Source organism: Bos javanicus, chromosome 4, assembly GCF_032452875.1.
Source record: "Bos javanicus breed banteng chromosome 4, ARS-OSU_banteng_1.0, whole genome shotgun sequence".
NCBI classification, from domain to species: domain Eukaryota; kingdom Metazoa; phylum Chordata; class Mammalia; order Artiodactyla; family Bovidae; genus Bos; species Bos javanicus.
In genome coordinates, this window is record NC_083871.1 from 37,034,931 (window position 1) to 37,054,565 (window position 19,635).

General features: G+C 35.5%; 1 protein-coding gene across 5 annotated transcripts in view; it reads left to right on the forward strand.

The window, feature by feature from the left end:
- The window catches only part of SEMA3A (semaphorin 3A), a 553,371-nt gene that overhangs the window by 384,089 nt on the left and 149,647 nt on the right, over positions 1-19,635 (forward strand). For all 5 annotated transcript variants that reach the window (XM_061413769.1, XM_061413770.1, XM_061413771.1 and 2 more), the window contains one exon: positions 11,614-11,733. In XM_061413769.1, coding sequence (XP_061269753.1) covers positions 11,614-11,733 — 120 coding nt within the window. The remainder of the gene's footprint in view (positions 1-11,613; positions 11,734-19,635) is intronic.

Genomic DNA, 19,635 nt, shown 5'->3' on the forward strand with positions numbered 1-19,635 from the left:
GCAAGTAGAAGGGGAAAAAGTGGAATCAATGACAGATTTTATTTTCTTGGGCTCCAAAATCAGTGCAGATGATTAGTGCAGCCATGAAATTAAAAGACACTTGCTCCTTCAAGGAGAGCTATGACAAACCTAGGCAGTGTATCCAAAAGCAGAGACATCAGTTTGCTGACAAAGGTCAATATAGTTAAATCTATGTTTTTTTCTGGTAGTCATGTGCAGATGTGAGTTGGACCATAAAGAAGGCTGAGCACTGAAGAAGTGATGCTTTCAAACTGTGGTACTGGAGAATATTCTTGAGAATCTCTTGGACTGGGAGGAGATCAAACCAGTCAATCCTAAAGAAAAAAACAACTCTGAATTTTCATTGATTCAGCTTACTGGAAATGACCCTGATGCTTGGAAGTATTGAAGGCAGGAAGAGATGGGGATGACAGAGGATGAGATGGCTGGATGGCATTACTGACTCAATGGAGATGAGTTAGAGTCAACTCCGGGAGATAGTGGAGGATAATACGTAGCCTGGCTTGCTACAGTCCCTGGGGTTTCATGGAGTTGGACATGACTTAGCGACTTGACTACGATAACAACAGACATCATACTATGTACTTTGCACAGATATGTTATTAATAGCATTTTGACTTGGGGAAACTGAAGCTCAGAAATCCTGAATAACTCTCTTATAATCACACAGAGAATATGATGCTTTATTAATTCTAACCCGTCTGATAAAGCATCAGATGAGTATAGGTAACTACTTTCATGGTATTTCTCTTTCATCATTTTGCTGTTAATTAGTTTTATTCTATATGTTTTTCTTAAATTCTTCAAGAATACCTTCAAATGTAAATACATGCTCAAGAATAAATAACCATTTTCATTAAATAATAAATATAAGCAGATTTTAAATTCTAAAGTTTAAAACATTTAATTGTATTCAGAAATAATTTCTGAAATTAATATATGTATGTACATAATATATATGCCTATATATGTATGTCCATTTATTATAAACATGGATATGTTATAAATGGATAAAGAGTTATGAATGGTTAAAGAGGTTCCATTTGTTAGAATATAAATTAAGATAATATTTTATATTATTAATTATATAATAGCATTTAATATTTTGCATATTAAAGACTCCAACTGAATATTTTAACTTTTGATATTAGATAAGACAGAGGGTAGAAAAGGGGTATATATATGAATTATAAAAAAGCATTCCTTTATAGTCTGAATTTCATTTTGTATCTCCTTCCTTAAAGCTACATCTCATATGTATTAAAGAATCAAATCTCCTTTATTTGAGTGTTAAATTCATGATAAATGCATATGTGTTAGAATTAATATGCCAACTAATTGTATCTACAGTAAATCTCTTTGGATTGTAACTCTACCTGCTTGGTGTAAATCATTGACTGAATTCCTGTAAGGCATGAGCACTAAGTATACAAGAACCTTGCATAAAATTGGAAAAAACAGAATATCATTATTGAAATCAGAGTAAGGTTTTTGACTAAATATTTCTCCTGGTTTGGCAGGAAAACATAATTGAGTCAGTTTCACATTCATTGTGTGAATTCATTTGCATATGAGATGGCAAACGGTTATGCTAAATACATATTGTATAGACCACCCATAATCATATCTCCAATGAGTGGTACAAATGTAAATAATTGGATCGCTATTACAATGTAAAATGCAATGTAAGCCATAAGTATGTATTAATCAGCTTCTCTAGTCCACATGACATTTCAAAGTGAAATTGCTCAAAACTCCTTTAAGTAGAAGAGAATCACATTGGCTGACTTTTGTTCCTGCCTTTGTCTATAATGACTATACATATATTTTTGACCAATTTTGAAGCTTTTGAGTAATTTGAAATAAATATATTTATGGAATCTTAGATCAGTATTTCTAGAACTTCAAAACAAAATTTTTTTCTGAAACAAAACAAAACATTAAAATGGAAAGGTCCATTGGTTTTATTATACATGATGCTTCTTAGTTAAGGAAAGTAAAAATGTCTCCCAAAATAGACAGAACAGGCTACTCATCATTTTATCAGGTGGATGCTAAAAAATTCCAAGTCACAAAGTCAGCATTCAATTGCTAATATTATAAACAGAACACAGTTAAGTCTTAGTTCTATTTGATATTCCTCTTTGAAGAAGAGGTTTCTAACATCCTTTAATGAATGCTGAGGTATTAAGAAGACATGCTTATGGATGATCTGATCACAGCTGTAATAGAATTAAAAGAAAAAAAAAAAGAACATTATTGGTAGGTAAGTATAGAACAGCTCAAATAGAGAAAGGGATGAGTGAGTGACAGGAACAATCTCATGGATTACTGCTTTGGCATGAAGATTCTAGTGTTCGGCCAGCTTGCCAAATAAATTGACCAGAGAAAAAGAAAGTCAACAGATTAACTTCAGGAATTAAGCTTATTAATGGATTTTCATGCAGAGATGTATCCACCCACCGTGATAGGAAAGGGCTTCCTTTGCTTTCCCAGCTGCTGTGTTATACATTAAAATATTTCAACATAAATTGTTGATGGGATAGAGACTTTTTTTTGCTTTTTAAATGAATGTTCACTGACCCGAGCCAATGTTGTACTATATTCATTCATGTTGAGCTGATTTATATTTGAACCTGAATAAGTTGTTTGATTTAATCATAAACTAAATATATTTAAATGTAGATTGTTCATGTTCACAGCCTTCTCTTTTATTTAGAGTTAAATTTCACTGCTCAATCCTTTAAGAACATGTAAGGAGGTAATTGAGATTGGTGGTAAATTACATTCTTTTGTAGAAAGTGTAATTATCAGAAGTTAGTTAAAAACACCTCTATTCTGTTTTAATTTTCATGCATGGAGCAGTTGTTTTGACAGATGGATGGACTTTATTTTTGTAACCGTCCGGGAAAAGTCTGCTTAACACAGTCTAATCAGTGCTACATATTTGTAATGTTTGTTTTTGAATCACTGTGCATTTGGCTTCTATATCTTTTTCTGAGGGTAGACATTTTCTTTCTAATTTATTTTTCCAGGCTAATATCTCTGTGTGTAATTCCTCTTTACATTTGACCTTAAGACACTAGAAATTCTTAAAAAAATAAGTGTAAATGGTTTGTCACTAAGGATGATGAATCATTGCTCCTCAGGTGTGGCCTTGGGTTTTACTGGTTTATGACTGCCTTTACTTTTACCATGAGGCTAAGTTAACAATTTATAATACTCTTGTTCTGGAGTACATTTCAGTGAAATAAGAGGTCAGTATGGTTGCCTGACTCTCGGGAAGCCAGCTTGTTGCTAACTTGTCTGTGTATCAGCTTAAATTCCAAAAAGATCCAGGTTTGAAAAATGAATTCATTTTGAACTGATTACATTCTCTTTATTACGTTGTAAATCCACCAGTGCTGAGCAAAGCAGCACAGTAGTTGAATGCCAAAAAGTACATTACATTCTGAGTTTTAAGAATCGTCATGGTTCAAGAAAAGGTCAGAAACACTCTTCTTCTGTCTCCCTAGAGCAGAAATGTGTGAAGTGTGTTTCCTTTTTCTGCCATGCTTCCTTCTTTTTTAGAGGAATGTCCAGGCTGCTTCCAAATAAAATGAATATCCTGTTTTGGAACACTCAAAAGCCTTGGCAACAACAAGCAGGAGAATGAAGACGAATGACAGGATTGATACTCTTTTGTGTTGGTTTTCTGTTTAAAGAAAAATCCTTACTTCACTATGTCTCTTTCAAGTTTTGGTTTCTTCTCTGTCCAGTTCTTTTAATTCACTGTTTCCTTGTATATTGTTATTGATGAGTTTTCTTGCAACTAATTTAAACCAATTTTGAAAGTATTTCATTCAATTTCTTTGTTTCCGTTCAAGTGTCTTAACACACTATATAAATCCAAGAAATTTCTCTCCATTCTATTTGCATTAACCTTCACATCAAAATAATATTGAGTTAGCCCCCAGGCATGGTACAATACAGCCTTCTGCCAACTGGGAGAGTTCACTGGGTAAATCATTCAGGCCTCAGGCCAATAGGGTGGGTCTAGCTGCTTTGTAGTACAGATAAAATCCATTATCAGCATCCTCAGTAGAACCCTTTGCCAGGTTTCACAGCTTCAGTCCTGTGATTTTTTTCTAGCAGCTCTGTAGAAGAATAGTTGTCATATTATAGTGGTGCTTCTTTGACAGTTAATAGAGAACAACAACCATAACAACAACAACAAAATTGGAGGAGGAAATGCTCCAAAAGAATGCTCCAGCATTCTTGCCTGGAGAATCCCATGGACAGAGGAACTGAACTTTCAAGCTCAGTCCATAGGATTGCACAGAGTCAGACAGGACTGAAGCAACTTATCACAGTACAACACAGCACACAGAGAACAAAAAAAAAAAAATTAGGATATTCAGGGTAGCTCAGTTACATAGTTCTCAAGAACCTTGAGAATTTTTCAGTCAATAATTATTGCTAATCAGTTACCTAACTGATTAATAGATAAGAGCCCACAGATTCTGTGACCTTAGAATTTATAACAATTGCAAAAGTGACATAGCCTTCACTTGTATGCACAGGTATCTATACTTATAAAATTTTCCTTCCTTTCTTTATCATGGAGATCTAGGGTCTCCTCTCAAACTTCTATAATGCCCTTATGTGTCACTGCTGGGATTAAAGACTTTGATTTGTATTTAAAATTGCATGTGTATCTTTATAGGCCTGGTGGGCAAAGTAAAACCCTGTTCTTTTCTAGAATGAGTAAGACATCCATCTGGGTCTGCCACTGCTATTTATTAGAATATCCGTTTGCTTACCAATATGTGTGTACACAGCCAGTTTCTTAATTTCAACATATGGTGCTGGAAATGGTTGTTTATAATCTTGAATGCTATAATATTGAGTCCACAATCAGGGCTGGCTGTCTTTATGTAAAATCAGAGTATGTGGCCACCTACATGTTTCATAAAACATTTTCCTGAAAATAATTCATTTTCAAATGACTGCATTTTCTTAAGAGTACAAGTAAATCCTTTGGGTAAGACTCATGAATGTCTTATTTGTAAATGAGTTTATCAGATGTTTCCCTGTCCACAGCCTCTTTCCTCTGGCCAAGAATTCATGCCCTATCCTCTTTCTCAAAGAGGAGAAACTGTTATAGAATGGGGAGTTTGTGGCTAAGAGCCTTGAAAGTTGGGTTATGTCTAAGCTTATTTAAGCTTTTGTCTAAGATGTGTCATGTTCAAAGTGGTACATGGATAAGATGCATATACTCTTTAAGCTAGGAAAATTTTCTTTATAGAAACTTGCAAAATTAGTTTCAAAGTTAGTTGATTTCAGTGCTTAATTTTCTTTTTATAATGCCTTTCCAGACAAAGGAAAGACTCAGGATGTAAGTAACAAAACAGTGAGACAAATCAGATGTGTATTTTAGCTACTTTCTGAAACTGCTCAGCATTTGATAAGAAGGAGTGATGAGTCCTAACAGTCAAGTTTCATATTTTCCCTTATAGAGGTATAACTTACTTTTGGGATGATATGTTTATAGGACATCCTCGGATTTCATCTTGGATAAATCAGTGATGATGGAAAGCAAGTATTTGAATTTAAATAACAATTATTCTGCTCAGGTTTAGTCTGCTCTTTATTTTATGGAGGCATTAAAGTTAAAACCAAAATCATCAGTTACAAACACAGAATATAAATGTCACTTGGGAATGTACTTAAATTATTCTAACATCTCAGTTATAAATTCCAACTAACTACATAAGTCCAAACACATTCTGAGCTTTCACTTGAAGAGTCACATGTTATAGAGAATGATCTAAGGGAGTGTTACGAAGTTACAGGTGTCAGGACCAACCCAATTCTCTGTTACATTTGCCAAGGGCTTGCACTATAGTCTGCATTTGATCTTTATTGGCACTTTTAGTTATATATTTGGTTTTTATTTCCACATTTATGGGCAAAAACACAAAACTATGTGTATAAAAAAGTCTATGGTCAATAACATAAAGTTTCAGTGCAGTTATTAATATTCAGTTGGATATTTAAAAACAGATAATGTATGTCCTATGACAAATTCATATTTTCTACTTATATGTGTTTAATTTTAAGATTTTTATATGGTTAATAGACCATAGTTTTTATTTGAAGTTTTTTTTTTGTTTTTTTTTTTTACCCCATGGACTGTAGTCCATGGAATTCTCCAGGCCAGGATACTGGAGTAGGTAGCCATTCCCTTCTCCAGGGGAACTTCCCAACCCAGGGATCAAATCCACACTACACATGGATCCTAAGGGTACCATAGCATCCTTTTTTTTTTTTTTAAATTAATTAATTTATTTATTTTTTGGAAGCTAATTACTTTATAATATTATATTGGTTTTGCCATACATTGACATGAATCTGCCACGGGTGTACATGTATTCCCCATCCTGAACCCCCTCCCACCTCCCTCCCCATTCCATCCCTCTGGATCATCCCAGTGCACCAGCCCCGAGCACCCTGTATCATGTATCAAACCTGGACTGACTATCCATTTCACATATGATAATGTACATGTTTAAATGCCATTCTCCCAAACCATCCCACCCTTGCCCTCTCCCACAGAGTCCAAAAGACTCTTCTATACATCTGTGTCTCTTTTGCTGTCTTGCATACAGGGTTATCATTACCATCTTTCTAAATTGCATATATATGCATTAGTATACTGTATTGGTGTTTTTCTTTCTGGCTTACTTCACTCTGCATAATAGGCTCCAGTTTCATCCACCTCATTAGAACTGATTCAAATGTATTCTTTTTAATGGCTGAGTAATACTCCATTGTGTATATGCACCACAGCTTTCTTATCCATTCATCTGCTGACGGATGTCTAGGTTGCTTCCATGTCCTGGCTATTATAAACAGTGCTGCGATGAACATTGGGGTACATGTGTCTCTTTCAATTCTGGTTTCCTCTGTGTGTATGCCCAGCAGTGGGATTGCTGGGTCGTATGGCAGTTCTATTTCCAGTTTTTTAAGGAATCTCCACATTATTCTCCATAGTGGCTGTACTAGTTTGCATTCCCACCAACAGTGTAAGAGGGTTCCCTTTTCTCCACACCCTCTCCAGCATTTATTGCTTGTAGACTTCTGGATTGCAGCCATTCTGACTGGCGTGAAATGGTACCTCATTGTGGTTTTGATTTGCATTTCTCTAATAATGAGTGATGTTAACCATCTTTTCATATGTTTGTTAGCCATCTGTATGTCTTCTTTGGAGAAATGTCTGTTTAGTTCTTTGGCCCATTTTTTGATTGGGTTGTTCATTTTCCTGGAATTGAGCTGTAGGAGTTGCTTGTATATTTTTGAGATTAATTCTTTGTCAGTTGCTTTGTTTGCTATTGTTTTCTCCCATTCTGAAGGCTCTCTTTTCACCTTGCTTATAGTTTCCTTTGTTATGCAGAAGCTTTTAATTTTAATTAGGTCTCATTTGTTTATTTTTGCTTTTATTTCCAATGTTCTGGGAGGTGGGTCATAGAGGATCTTGCTGTGATTTATGTCGGAGAGTGTTTTACCTATGTCTTCCTCTAGGAGTTTTATAGTTTCTGGTCTTATGTTTAGATCTTTAATCAATTTTGAGTTTATTTTTGTGTATGATATTAGAAAGTGTTCTAGTTTAATTTTTTTACAAGTGGTTGACCAGTTTTCCCAGCACCACTTGTTAAAGAGATTGTCCTTTCTCCATTGTATATTCTTGCCTTATTTGTTGAAGATAAGGTGACCATAGGTGTGTGGATTTATCTCTGAGCCTTCTATTTCATTCCATTGATCTATATTTCTGTCTTTGTGCCAGTACCATACTGTCTTGATGACTGTGGCTTTGTAGTAGAGCCTGAAGTCAGGCAGGTTGATTCCTCCAGTTCCATTCTTCTTTCTCAAGATTGCTTTGGCTATTCGAGGTTTTTTGTATTTCCATACAAATTGTGAAATTATTTGATCTAGTTCTGTGAAAAATATCCTTGGTAGCTTGATAGGGATTGCACTGAATCTATAGATTGCTTTGGGTAGTATACTCATTTTCACTATATTGATTCTTCTGATCCATGAACACAGTATATTTCTCCGTCTATTTGTCCTCTTTGATTTCTTTCACCAGTGTTGTATAGTTTTCTATATATAGGTCTTTTGTTTCTTTCAGTTCAGTTCAGTCACTCAGTTGTGTCCGGCTCCTTGCGACCCCATAAGTTGCAGCGTGCCAGGCCTCCCTGTGCCTCACCAACCCCCAGAGTTCACTCAAACTCATGTCCATCGAGTTGGTGATGCCGTCCAGCCATCTCATCCTCTGTCGTCCCCTTCTCCTCCTGCCCCAATCCCTCCCAGCATTAGAGTCTTTTCCAATGAGTCAACTCTTCACATGAGGTGGCCAAAAGATTGGAGTTTCAGCTTTAGCATCAGTCCTTCCAAAGAACACGCAGGACTGATCTCTTTTAGAATGGACTGGTTGGATCTCCTTGTAGTCCAAGGGACTCTCAAGAGTCTTCTCCAACAACACCACAGTTCAAAAGCATCAGTTCTTTGGCGCTCAGCTTTCTCCATAGTCCAACTTTAACATCCGTACATGACCACTGGAAAAACCATAGCCTTAACTAGACGGACCTTTTTTGGCAAAGTAATGTCTCTGCTTTTCAATATGCGATCTAGGTTGGTCATAACTTTCCTTCCAAGGAATAAGCATCTTTTAATTTCATGGCTGCAGTCACCATCTGCAGTGACTTTGGAGCCCAAAAAGATAAAGTATGACACTGTTTCCCCATCTATTTCCCATGAAGTGATGGGACCAGATGCCATGATCTTATTTTTCTGAATGTTGAGCTTTAAGCCAACTTTTTCACTCTCCTCTCTCACTTTCATCAAAGGCTTTTTAGTTCCTCTTCACTTTCTGCCATAAGAGTGGTGTCATCTGCATATCTGAGGTTATTGATATTTCTCCCAGCAATCTTGATTCCAGCTTGTGCTTCTTCCAGCCCAGCGTTTCTCATGATGTACTCTGCATATAAGTTAAATAAACAGGGTGACAATATATAGCCTTGACGTACTCCTTTTCCTATTTGGAACCAGTCTGTTGTTCCATGTCCAGTTCTAACTGTTGCTTCCTGACCTGCATACAGATTTCTCAAGAGGCAGGTCAGGTAGTCTGGTATTCCCATCTCTTTCAGAATTTTCCACAGTTTATTGTGATCCACACAGTCAAAGGCTTTGGCATAGTCAATAAAGCAGAAATAGATGTTTTTCTGGAACTCTCTTGCTTTTTCCATGATCCAGCGGATGTTGGCAATTTGACCTCTGCTTCCACTGCCTTTCTAAAACCAGCTTGAATATCTGGAAGTTCACGATTCACATAGTGCTGAAGCCTGGCTTGGAGAATTTTGAGCATTACTTTACTAGCATGTGAGATGAGTGCAATTGTGCAGTAGTTTGAGCATTCTTTGGCATTGCCTTTCTTTGGGTTTGGAATGATAACTGACTTTTTCCAGTGCTGTGGCCACTGCTGAGTTTTCCAAATATGCTGGCATATTGAGTGCAGCACTTTCACAGCATAATCGTTGTTTCTTTAGGTAGATATATTCCTCAGTATTTTATTCTTTTCATTGCAATGGTAAATGGAATTGTTTCCTTAATTTCTCTTTCTGTTTTGTCATTGTTAGTGTATAGGAATGTAAGGGACTTCTGTGAGTTGATTTTATATCCTGCAACTTTACTATATTCATTAATTAACTCTAGTAATTTTCTGGTGGAGTCTTTAGGGTTTTCTATGTAGAGGACCATGTCATCTGCAAACAGTGAGAGTTTTACTTCTTCTTTTCCAATCTGAATTCCTTTTATTTCTTTTTATTCTCTGATTGTTGTGGCCAAAACTTCCAAAACTGTATTAAATAGTAGTGGTGAGAATTTTATGTTATGAAACCATAAAATGTCAGTGCAATTATTAATATTCAGTTGGGTATTTAAAAATAATGTATGTCCCATGACAAATTCATATTTTCTACTTATATGTATTTAATTTTAAGATTTTATATGGTTAATAGACCATAGCATTTATTTGAAGATTTTTAAAAATAAATTTATTTATTTTCAGTTGGAGGATAATTGCTTTACAATATTGTGCTATTTCTGCCATATATCAACACGAATCAGCCATAGGTATACTTATGTCCCCTACCTCTTGAGTTTACCTCCCACCTCCCACCCCATCCCACCCCTCTAGGTTGTCACAGAGCACCAAGTTTGAATTTCTCTTTTCACTGTTTTCTTTTTATAGTATTGATAGCAACTCATTTATTTAAAAATATTTTGCGAAAAGTATATCTTTTCAACTCAGGGTTAATTTGGCAATAAAATTATCCAGTTTATACTTCATCTGATTTTTTTTCCCCTGAATCTTCCCCTTAACAGGAACAGAAGGCTAAGATTCCTATTTGTTTGTAGAAACACATTTTCTTTCATAGGGTCTACAGATAGAATATATGGAAAAATATAAATAGCTCTATCATACTTATTAGGTGACATTTGGATAATGAAATGGAAGGAATGTCTAAACTTCTATACATAATAAGATATGACTATAATCCCCTCTTATAAAGTAGCTGTTCTTTACCTGGAGGATCCATGACTCATTGGTAAGGGTATCCATGTATCGGTTTAAGATGTACATGTACTCATGAAGATATTTATTAAATATAGCCACTCTAATAAAGACCCTCAGTTTACAGACTTTCTAAACTCTAATATCTTCTCTGTCTCATCTTATACACAAACCATCTTTGAAGTTTCAGTGACTTTTCTCAAGAGGAGGTGGTTTTATCTTCTTAAGTCTGTAAAGCTCACTAGTAAGCATCAGTGTGTGTGTATGTGTGTGTGTGTGTGTATGTTAGTCACTCAGTCATGTTTGACTCTTTGTCTGTGGAATTCTCCAGGCAAGAATACTGGAGTGGGTTGCCATTCCCTTCTCCAGGGGATCTTCCCAACCCAGTGATCAAACCTGGGTCTCCTGCATCGCAGTTGGATTCTATACCATCTGAGCCACCAGGGCAGCCCAGTAATAAGTAGCACTGCTAAAGTTCAAAGTTAGTTGCCAATCATTATGAGTTACTGATGATGTTTCAAATTTATGTTTAGTAGAAGGTTTTATTACTTTTTATTTTTTATTTACTTTTCCAAATTTAAAGCTGACTTTTGCAAATAAATTTTCATCATTATTACGATTTAACTAATTGACTAAAAAATTTTCTGTTTCCTTCATTTCCAGAAAAGTCACCTATTATAATTGGTCATCTATAACTTTATTCCACTTTTTAATAAATAAATTATAGTTTTAATAAAAACATTAAAGGGAATATTATTTTTTACCCCCCAAAATAAGAACTTCTTTGTTTCATGTAACAATGAGAGCAAACCCCATCTGTGTCTCATGTAGTAATGTGAACAAACAATAGAATAATAAGCTATAAAAACTAAGGTGAAAGGACACAAAAGAAATCTGCTCAAACATGCCTAGCACACTAAAGGATACCTCAGCCATGCTCACTGCTAGAACTCACTGGTTTTCCTTTTGTTTTACAGAAAGAATGTGCTAATTTCATCAAGGTGCTTAAGGCTTATAATCAGACTCATTTGTATGCCTGTGGAACGGGGGCTTTTCATCCAGTTTGCACCTACATTGAAATTGGACATCATCCTGAGGTAAAGTTCGCTTTTTAAAAATGGTGTTTGTCCATGACCCCTTCCTTTTCAAATACTTTATTACTACTTTCCTCACTTCATTGAAGAAATTAGTTTGCTGTTAGATAGCTCCTACTTGGGATTCAGATGTTATTATTAATTTTAATCTGTGAATGCAAAAAGAATTGAGACCATCACTCAACAATAACTGAAACAGGGAGAAGGAAGGAAGAAAGCATTTGCTTTTCCTCTCTATTACAGAGTCCAATCCATTTTGCATGTGCAGCAGATGTCAGCAGGCTGAATGTGTACTGTTTTCTCCTTCATTTGTATATTGCCAGCTTTCCCCACCATTTCCCTCCTCAGCCAGAAGTGTCTGCCACCACAGTTGTTTTCTTCTGCCCAGGGATTAAGAAAGGATGCCATACATGTGCTCAATGCTCTGATCATATGTTTGACCTAAATTGCTCACAGTTGTGTTCTTGCTTAGCTAGGCTTTATATTTATATTTTGGACTATAATTTTGTCAGGATAAAAAAGATAAAAAATGTTTATTTGTCTCTTGCTCCTAAAAGATGTTTTAGTGAGAAAATTAAGTTGGGTAAATTTAAGCAAAACTTGAAATTAGGGATGTATTTAAAGGAAAAGTTTCTAGTTTGAAAGCAATTCCATGGGTTGGATTTATCAATAGCATTTAATTATAAGCCCTTTATAATTTTTGGCACAAAATCCTATGAAAAACAAAAGTGTTCATGTGGTGAAAAAATCTTGTGACAGGGTTTTCTTCCAATTGGAACCCAGAATTACTCATCAGATAAAAGGTTTGTTCCCAGAATGTTTCTGGAATCCTAAATGTTAAATATAATTTACATGTTAGCCACTTCTTTATAACTTTAAATCTTTTCTCTATATTTTCTTATGGAATCCAAAAGTGATACAAATATGATCTTACAACCCAAACACTGAATAATCGAAACATTTTTGTGTTGTACCTTCTTTGTATAAGAAGACACCTTTGAGGCTATGTGGTTTCTAGACTAAACATGATTATTATGACTTTCCTGATGATCCTGGGAAGATTAAAACCCTTTCCCAAGTTCTCACGAGTTTAGACATTTGCCCTCATAAACCTCTTCCCCCAGTGCATCCTCCTCCTTTTTTCTTTACCAGCTCGCATTCTGTACCTGATGACATACCCAGGAGTTTTAAGTAAATTAAATTAAGGAAAGGCAGTTCTACTTAAGTTACTTGTTTTTTATTGATGAAATTAGGAATAATTTCTTGCATACAGTCCTGCAGATTTTGCATAATTAACTTTTTAGCAACTTCTGGATAAATCTTTCCTTCTTCACCTGCTTCTAGGCTATTTTCAATAGTCAGGCACCCTAAAACTTGGGTCCCACTTTTATGTTTATTGGAGATATCTCTGGAGAACATTCTGCATATTGTCTTGGACTTTTCACATCTGTCTGGCATCATACTATATGGGACAGTGGGACCCGGAGAGCTGAGCTCCAAACACAGGGTTAGTGGAAAATAGGTGGGCTTTAGGGTCATTTCTGGCTTCTAATCATGTTCTACAACTTACTGTCTGTGGAGTCCAGGAAAATTGCTTAACCTCTCAGATTCTGTCTCATAATATGTAAAAACAAAGCAAACCTCTATGACCCTCGTGTCCTTATATTTAAGTGAGAAATCAACTTACTATCTCCAACTGTCTCCCAATTCTCTAACCACGGCATGGCCCACTGATATTTTTTTGCTATAGAAACTCAAGGAGTTGTAATCCCTTCATTATTAAACTCATGTCCTCTAGCCTTTCACTGGAGAGCTTTTGTCCAACCTTAGTTCAGTACTTGATACTTAATCTACAGTAAGCTACTAATTTCCTTTGTGTCTTTGTTTCTAGTCTAGAAAGTGGTGATAAGAATGGTCTCTACCTCATGCAGTTATAAGAGTTTGACATTGCTTAATGGGTAGTAGGTTCTTAAAAAAATGCAGATTGTAATTTTTTTAAATATGAATGTGTATCACAGGATGAAAGCCATTGCAGCTTTTATGGTAATAACTGTCACTTTGCTATTAAATGTACCTCATTCATCAGAGTTTATAAGTTACTGCACTGGGCTCTCATTCTTGCCAGGTCATTATGTACTTAGCTTAATTCCTCTACTTTTAATTTTGAAGCTTAGATGATCTTGATGGCCATTTAAATTAAAATATCACATATGGTTTCTGTATTTTTACAATTTTCCCCAAATATAAATTTTTCTTTTTCTTTCTGAAGTTGTTCTTTAGCAGATTTCCCTCTTTCTCAACTCATCAACTACTCATTGCTGGTTTAAGAGTGGATGGGAGGATGCAGAGGTACAGGAGCCAGGCCATTTACCCAGCAAAATGGAGGAGGCCTTTTCCTCCACTGAAATAAATAAATAAAGCTTCCCATCCAATCACCTTATGGTAGGATATTGATGAAAAAGTGTTTTATTGAAATTCTAAAACTCAGAACCTTTGAGAAAAGTCCTCCCTCAGAAGCTCAGTGGTCTTGAATTGCATGCCAACTGTGTTATGAGGAGATGCTGTTCCAGACTATTTAGGGGTCAGAGGGAAGATGATTATGCAATTATCTGGGGGAATTGGGAGCGGTCTAGACAGTCAATCTAGGAAATTCTGGAAAAGATATTATCAAGATGGCTTGTCTAGACAACATAAAATTCAATTTTCAATCCTAAACTGCCTTAAAAGAGAATCTGCTTTAAATTGATCTCTATTGGTACTTAAAATACTACACTTGTATTTAAACAGTTATACTGTTTTTGAATTTGAGATAATGAGACAATATGTGTTTCATGAAGTTAGGAGAGTCATGATGATAATGGAAGGATTGGCAGAATAAGAAATAAAATAGCAAGCAGGACTGAGGCCAGGCTTGTTGAATTAGAGTTCATAAGATCTCCTGAAGTTTGAATTTAGTAACTTTTATTTACAGGGATGGGCTTTCAGACAGAACTAAGACACACCTTTTCCTATATTCTGGTTGAAAAAGTAACATGTATACGCTGCTGTTTCCTGTCCTCATTACATAAAACAATGAAATAGTTTCTTTTTTAAAATACTGTCCAGACTTTACATATTATAAATAATTTTATGACACAAAAAAAGACATTTTGCTTTTATCATGACTTCATGGAGTTTTTAACATGCAGTTTTTTCTTTGCAGTGTCTTTAAAATAACTGTCTTGTATTGAGTCCCAAAGATTGTTAAAATCCATTGTTAGAAATTATAGATTTAACCCTTTCAAGATGGCTGGATGCCACAGAAATAAAGATATCACTTTTGAAACAAAGCAAAGCTACCTTCATCATTTAATAGCTTCAGATCTAATATGAAGAAATTAAAAACTCCTTTTAAATAATAATAAGCAGTTTGCAAAGAAATCCTTGTTCAGTCTTCTGATTGTGAATAATCTTACTTTACTCTTCCTGCATTTTAATAGCAATATTTAAACTCCTGAATACTATATCTGAAATCTCCTCTTGCTGTATAGTGAATGCCTTATGACCATACAGATATGTCATTGATTGCTGTATTAAGCAGATTTTGTGTTTCCTGTAGTGCAGTTGGGAATTGGTAGACCTATTAATTAACTCCAGTTCTGTAAGATATGTGTCAGTCAATTCTTGGTTATCCTCCAATAGTACTTGACCCTGAAGATAACTGCCTATGAAGTCACATGCTTCATACACATGTGTGTGTTTATTATAAAAATTCATGCAGAGTTCGCAGGAGGAATGATTCAGAGCTAGAGTACAGATGATTTTTGAGTTTAAGCTCTCAATATCATGCCATTCAAATGAAAAGTGTAAGCCCTCCTTACGCAACAGGATATTCCCCAAAGACATTTATTATATGGTATTCCCCTCTCAAATTTACATTTGTTAATAAAAAATGTATGAATTTAGGAGGGGCATAGCCGAAGAAGTCTCTGGTTGTTTTCTCAAATTCCAAAACGGCCTCCTCTGTGTACTGGGAGGAAATCTAAAGAAAGATGAACCCAGATGAGAGCTGGAAAATATTAACTCTATAAATACTCTCATAATGCCATGATCTCAATTTATGATAGAACCAAAGGGACATTAAGAAATGCAGTAAAGCTTAATGGCTATCTCTAAGGTCATTTCTACGATGACAACTAATATATCAAGATATAAAATAAAATGTTTTGTCTGTTTTTTCTCTTCCACCAAGAATAAGAGTTTGCTTCTATGTAAAACTTTGAATCAAATGCTCTTTATAACAGTCTCCAGGGCCAAAATTCTACTTAAGTGGTACCTGGAGCTCAGTTGACTAATTTATACATCTAATTAACTTTTTCTAATTGAGTTATCTCTCTCAAATTATTTTGTCATTGAGTCCAATAGAATAAAATTTTATTTCTTGTACTGTAGAAAGAGTACAAGAAGAGATGCCCAAGTTAAGAAATTTAGATATCTTGGTAAAACAATGAGGCATTCTTTTAGGGTGGTTGTATCTTTCCATCTTTCTTAGATCATGCGTTGGAGTCTGACTTTTCCCACTTACGTTAGCAGAATAACATAAATTAGTAGGTTAGTAGACTAACAGAAGTCAGGATTCTTGGTGATTTCTTCTCGGCTTCATTATTTCCACCAGAGGCAGTGCATCCCTCATTTGCACTGCGAACCTGAGCCAAATGTGGTTGGAGTAAGACCATTATGGTTTCTAGGGTTTTTTTTTTTCCCCCCTAATCTTTCAATAGTTGAATTGTGTTGGACAGGAAACCATACAAATTACAATGCTGAATAAACAGTACCACCATTTATATTGCAAATTAAATTTTAAAATGCTCTGCTGTTTGTATTTGAGGAAAAAAAATCACAGTTCATAAATTCTGTGACTTTAGCAATTCACCAGTGTATTTTCTATGAGCTATTAACATTCTAAACTCTAGATATTATCAAGAAGTCTGTTTCTCAAAATTAAAAGAACTAGTGGCCAAGTGAGGTAGTAGGAAGACCTAAATTATTAGAAACAAGTTTAGGGGAAAAAAAAATGGTAAAAGAGAGAAAGAGAACCGAAAATCCAAAGCAACATCCCCTTTACTGTATTTAAAATGTTTCAAATGACCATTTTATATTTTGACTTGTTTGCTCTAAATATTTGATATGAAAACACCATAGTTAATGAGATAAATACACTTTTACTCTCTATACTTATTTGGTTTAATGGTGAAGTGTTTGGGTTTCTTTTCTTTCCCCCTACACGGTATTTTGTCACCTGTTATTCCTAAAAACAATGACAGAAAAAATAGAAATGTTAACATTCAGTTCTTAACTTGCTGGGTATTTCATTCCATGTTTTGTCAGATCTAGTTCACATAGTACCAGAAAAATAATTTGGACAAAATTAAAAAGTTTTCTTAAGGCCATATTGGTGCATGATGTCATTATCAATTACTTATTAAAAGACTTTATTATCTGTAGTACTCAATTCCTAAATGCATCTTTATTCACAGTCAACCCAGACATGAGGACTAAAAGATAAGCAGTACTTTAACCAATGTATTTTTTCTTTTCCTCATGAACTACGAATGCTGGTTTGGAACAAAGACCTTTGATTTCCTGGAGCTAATTTGTCACTGATAATGTGAACTCCAACTTAATTCTCTTCTACTGTGCCCTCTTGACTGGTTGCTTTGCACTCATTCCATATATAATGTATTTTGAGAGGAGATTTCTGTTCATAAAAACTCTTGTTATCAATATTATATTTTTCCCAAAACAAACAAACAAAAAATAGAGTGGTACGAAGCCCCAGCACCTGCTCACCTGTTTAGGCTGTTCTCCTCTCCTTCCTCTTCAGGACCTTTTCTTTACCTTTGGACTCACATTCTGTTTTTCCTCGTTTATCTCTTTGTCTTCTTGCCTAAAGTACTTCATTTGGAACCAAAGGTTAAGGTTGTGAAAATACAACTTGGATATATGTGTGAGAAGGAAGGTATTAGTTTCATATATTTGAAACTTTGGAAACACAGCAAAAATAATTTAAACTGAATTTCCACAAATCAGAATACATTCACCTCCTCTTGGTGTGTGTTCCAAATAGCCCTCAGCAAGTTATCTTGTAGATTTGTTTTAAATTATAATGGTTCACTTTGATGATAACCTGAGGAAAATTATATAAGTCCATTCTAAACTAGTTTGATAACTACCTCATAATCATGTAAAATCTTAAGATTTTAGTGCCCTTGTTCGCTTAAGGCTTATAAACATGTGAGTGCCAAGGATATACCTGTAATATCTTGGGCTAAAGAGAAGGAAACAAGAGTTGACTTGATAGGCAAACACTGTCTTCCTGCCAAGTGAGGGCCAAGGGGAGGTCAGAATGGGCCGTATGAAAGATCTTGCTGTGCTTCAGAGGAAAGTAAATTACCCCAGAGCACAAAGGAGAGTTCTGACTGTAACTCCTGGTCACTAGAATCACCTTCATAGTGTAAGAAGGTATTTACTTTTCAAGATTTACAAAGATATTGTTGTCACATTGTTTGCTAATGCTGATTTCAATTGTATTTGTTCTCTAGTCAGTACTTAATTTTACCCATGAAGAACCTATACTTAGCTTTAGAATCTTATAAATGTAGTTACTATTAGAAAATATACAATGTAAGGTAACCGGAAGCCCACTAAGGAGCTACCTTTTAAGCAGACAGTGTCCCGTGTTCCCTGTGTTCACATCTGAGGACACTCCCCTTGCTCTAGTGTGTTGACTTCTCTTCTAGGCTCCTTGTGGTTCTCAGTTGCTCCAGTCTTTCTACATGCGGTCTGTTTGGAAGTTGGAGGATCTGGGGAAATAGAAATAGCAAAGACTGATGCTGAGAATCAGTGTGAAGTAATATGAATAGCATTGAGGTGAAAAGGAAAGGTATAATGAGAAAACCAGAAGTTTTGGTATAAAAAGTTATATTAAATAGATTTGAGAGAATCAGTTCAGTTCAGCGGCTCAGTCATGTCCGACTCTGCGACCCCATGAACCGCAGCACGCCAGGCCTCCCTGTCCATCACCAGCTCCTGGAGTTCACCCAAACTCATGTCCATTGAGTCGGTGATGCCATCCAGCCATCTCATCCTCTGTCGTCCCCTTCTCCTCCTGCCCCCAATCCCTCCCAGCATCAGAGTCTTTTCCAATAAGTCAGCTCTTAGCATGAGGTGGCCAAAGTATTGGAGTTTCAGCTTTAGCATCAGTCCTTCCAAAGAACACCCAGGACTGCTCTCCTTTAGAATGGACTGGTTGGATCTCCTTGCTGTCCAAGAAACTCTCAAGAGTCTTCTCCAATACCACATTTTAAAAGCATGAATTCTTCGGCGCTCAGCTTTCTTCACAATCCAACTTTCACATCCGTACATGACCACCAGAAAAACCATAGCCTTGACTAGATGGACCTTTGTTGGCAATACTAGAAGATAATAGAGGTTTAGCATTTATAATCTGGGGTTCTTCAGATTTGTAGCTACAATTCTGTTCTGCTGCTACAATCAACGCCTTTGTATTATTGGAAGCAATTTGTATTCCAAAGCAATTTATAGTCATTAAGATAAAATTGACATTAATAAAAACATAGGAAACATTTTTCCTAAGTAAGGTTCTAATAATAATGGTGAGGAATATAAAGATGAACATCTGCCCCAAAGACTGAACACATACATAGATATATAACTTCAACATTGGTGAAAACATGAGCAATGATAATGATAATCCCAACTACTAGTATTTACTAGCAATAATTATGCTCTGTAATGGCAGCATTGAGTATGTTACCTTAGTCTTCACAAAATCTGATGAAGTACGTACTCTTCACATCCTCATTTTATTGATGAGAAAATTAAGGTTTCCATGGGTATTTTGTA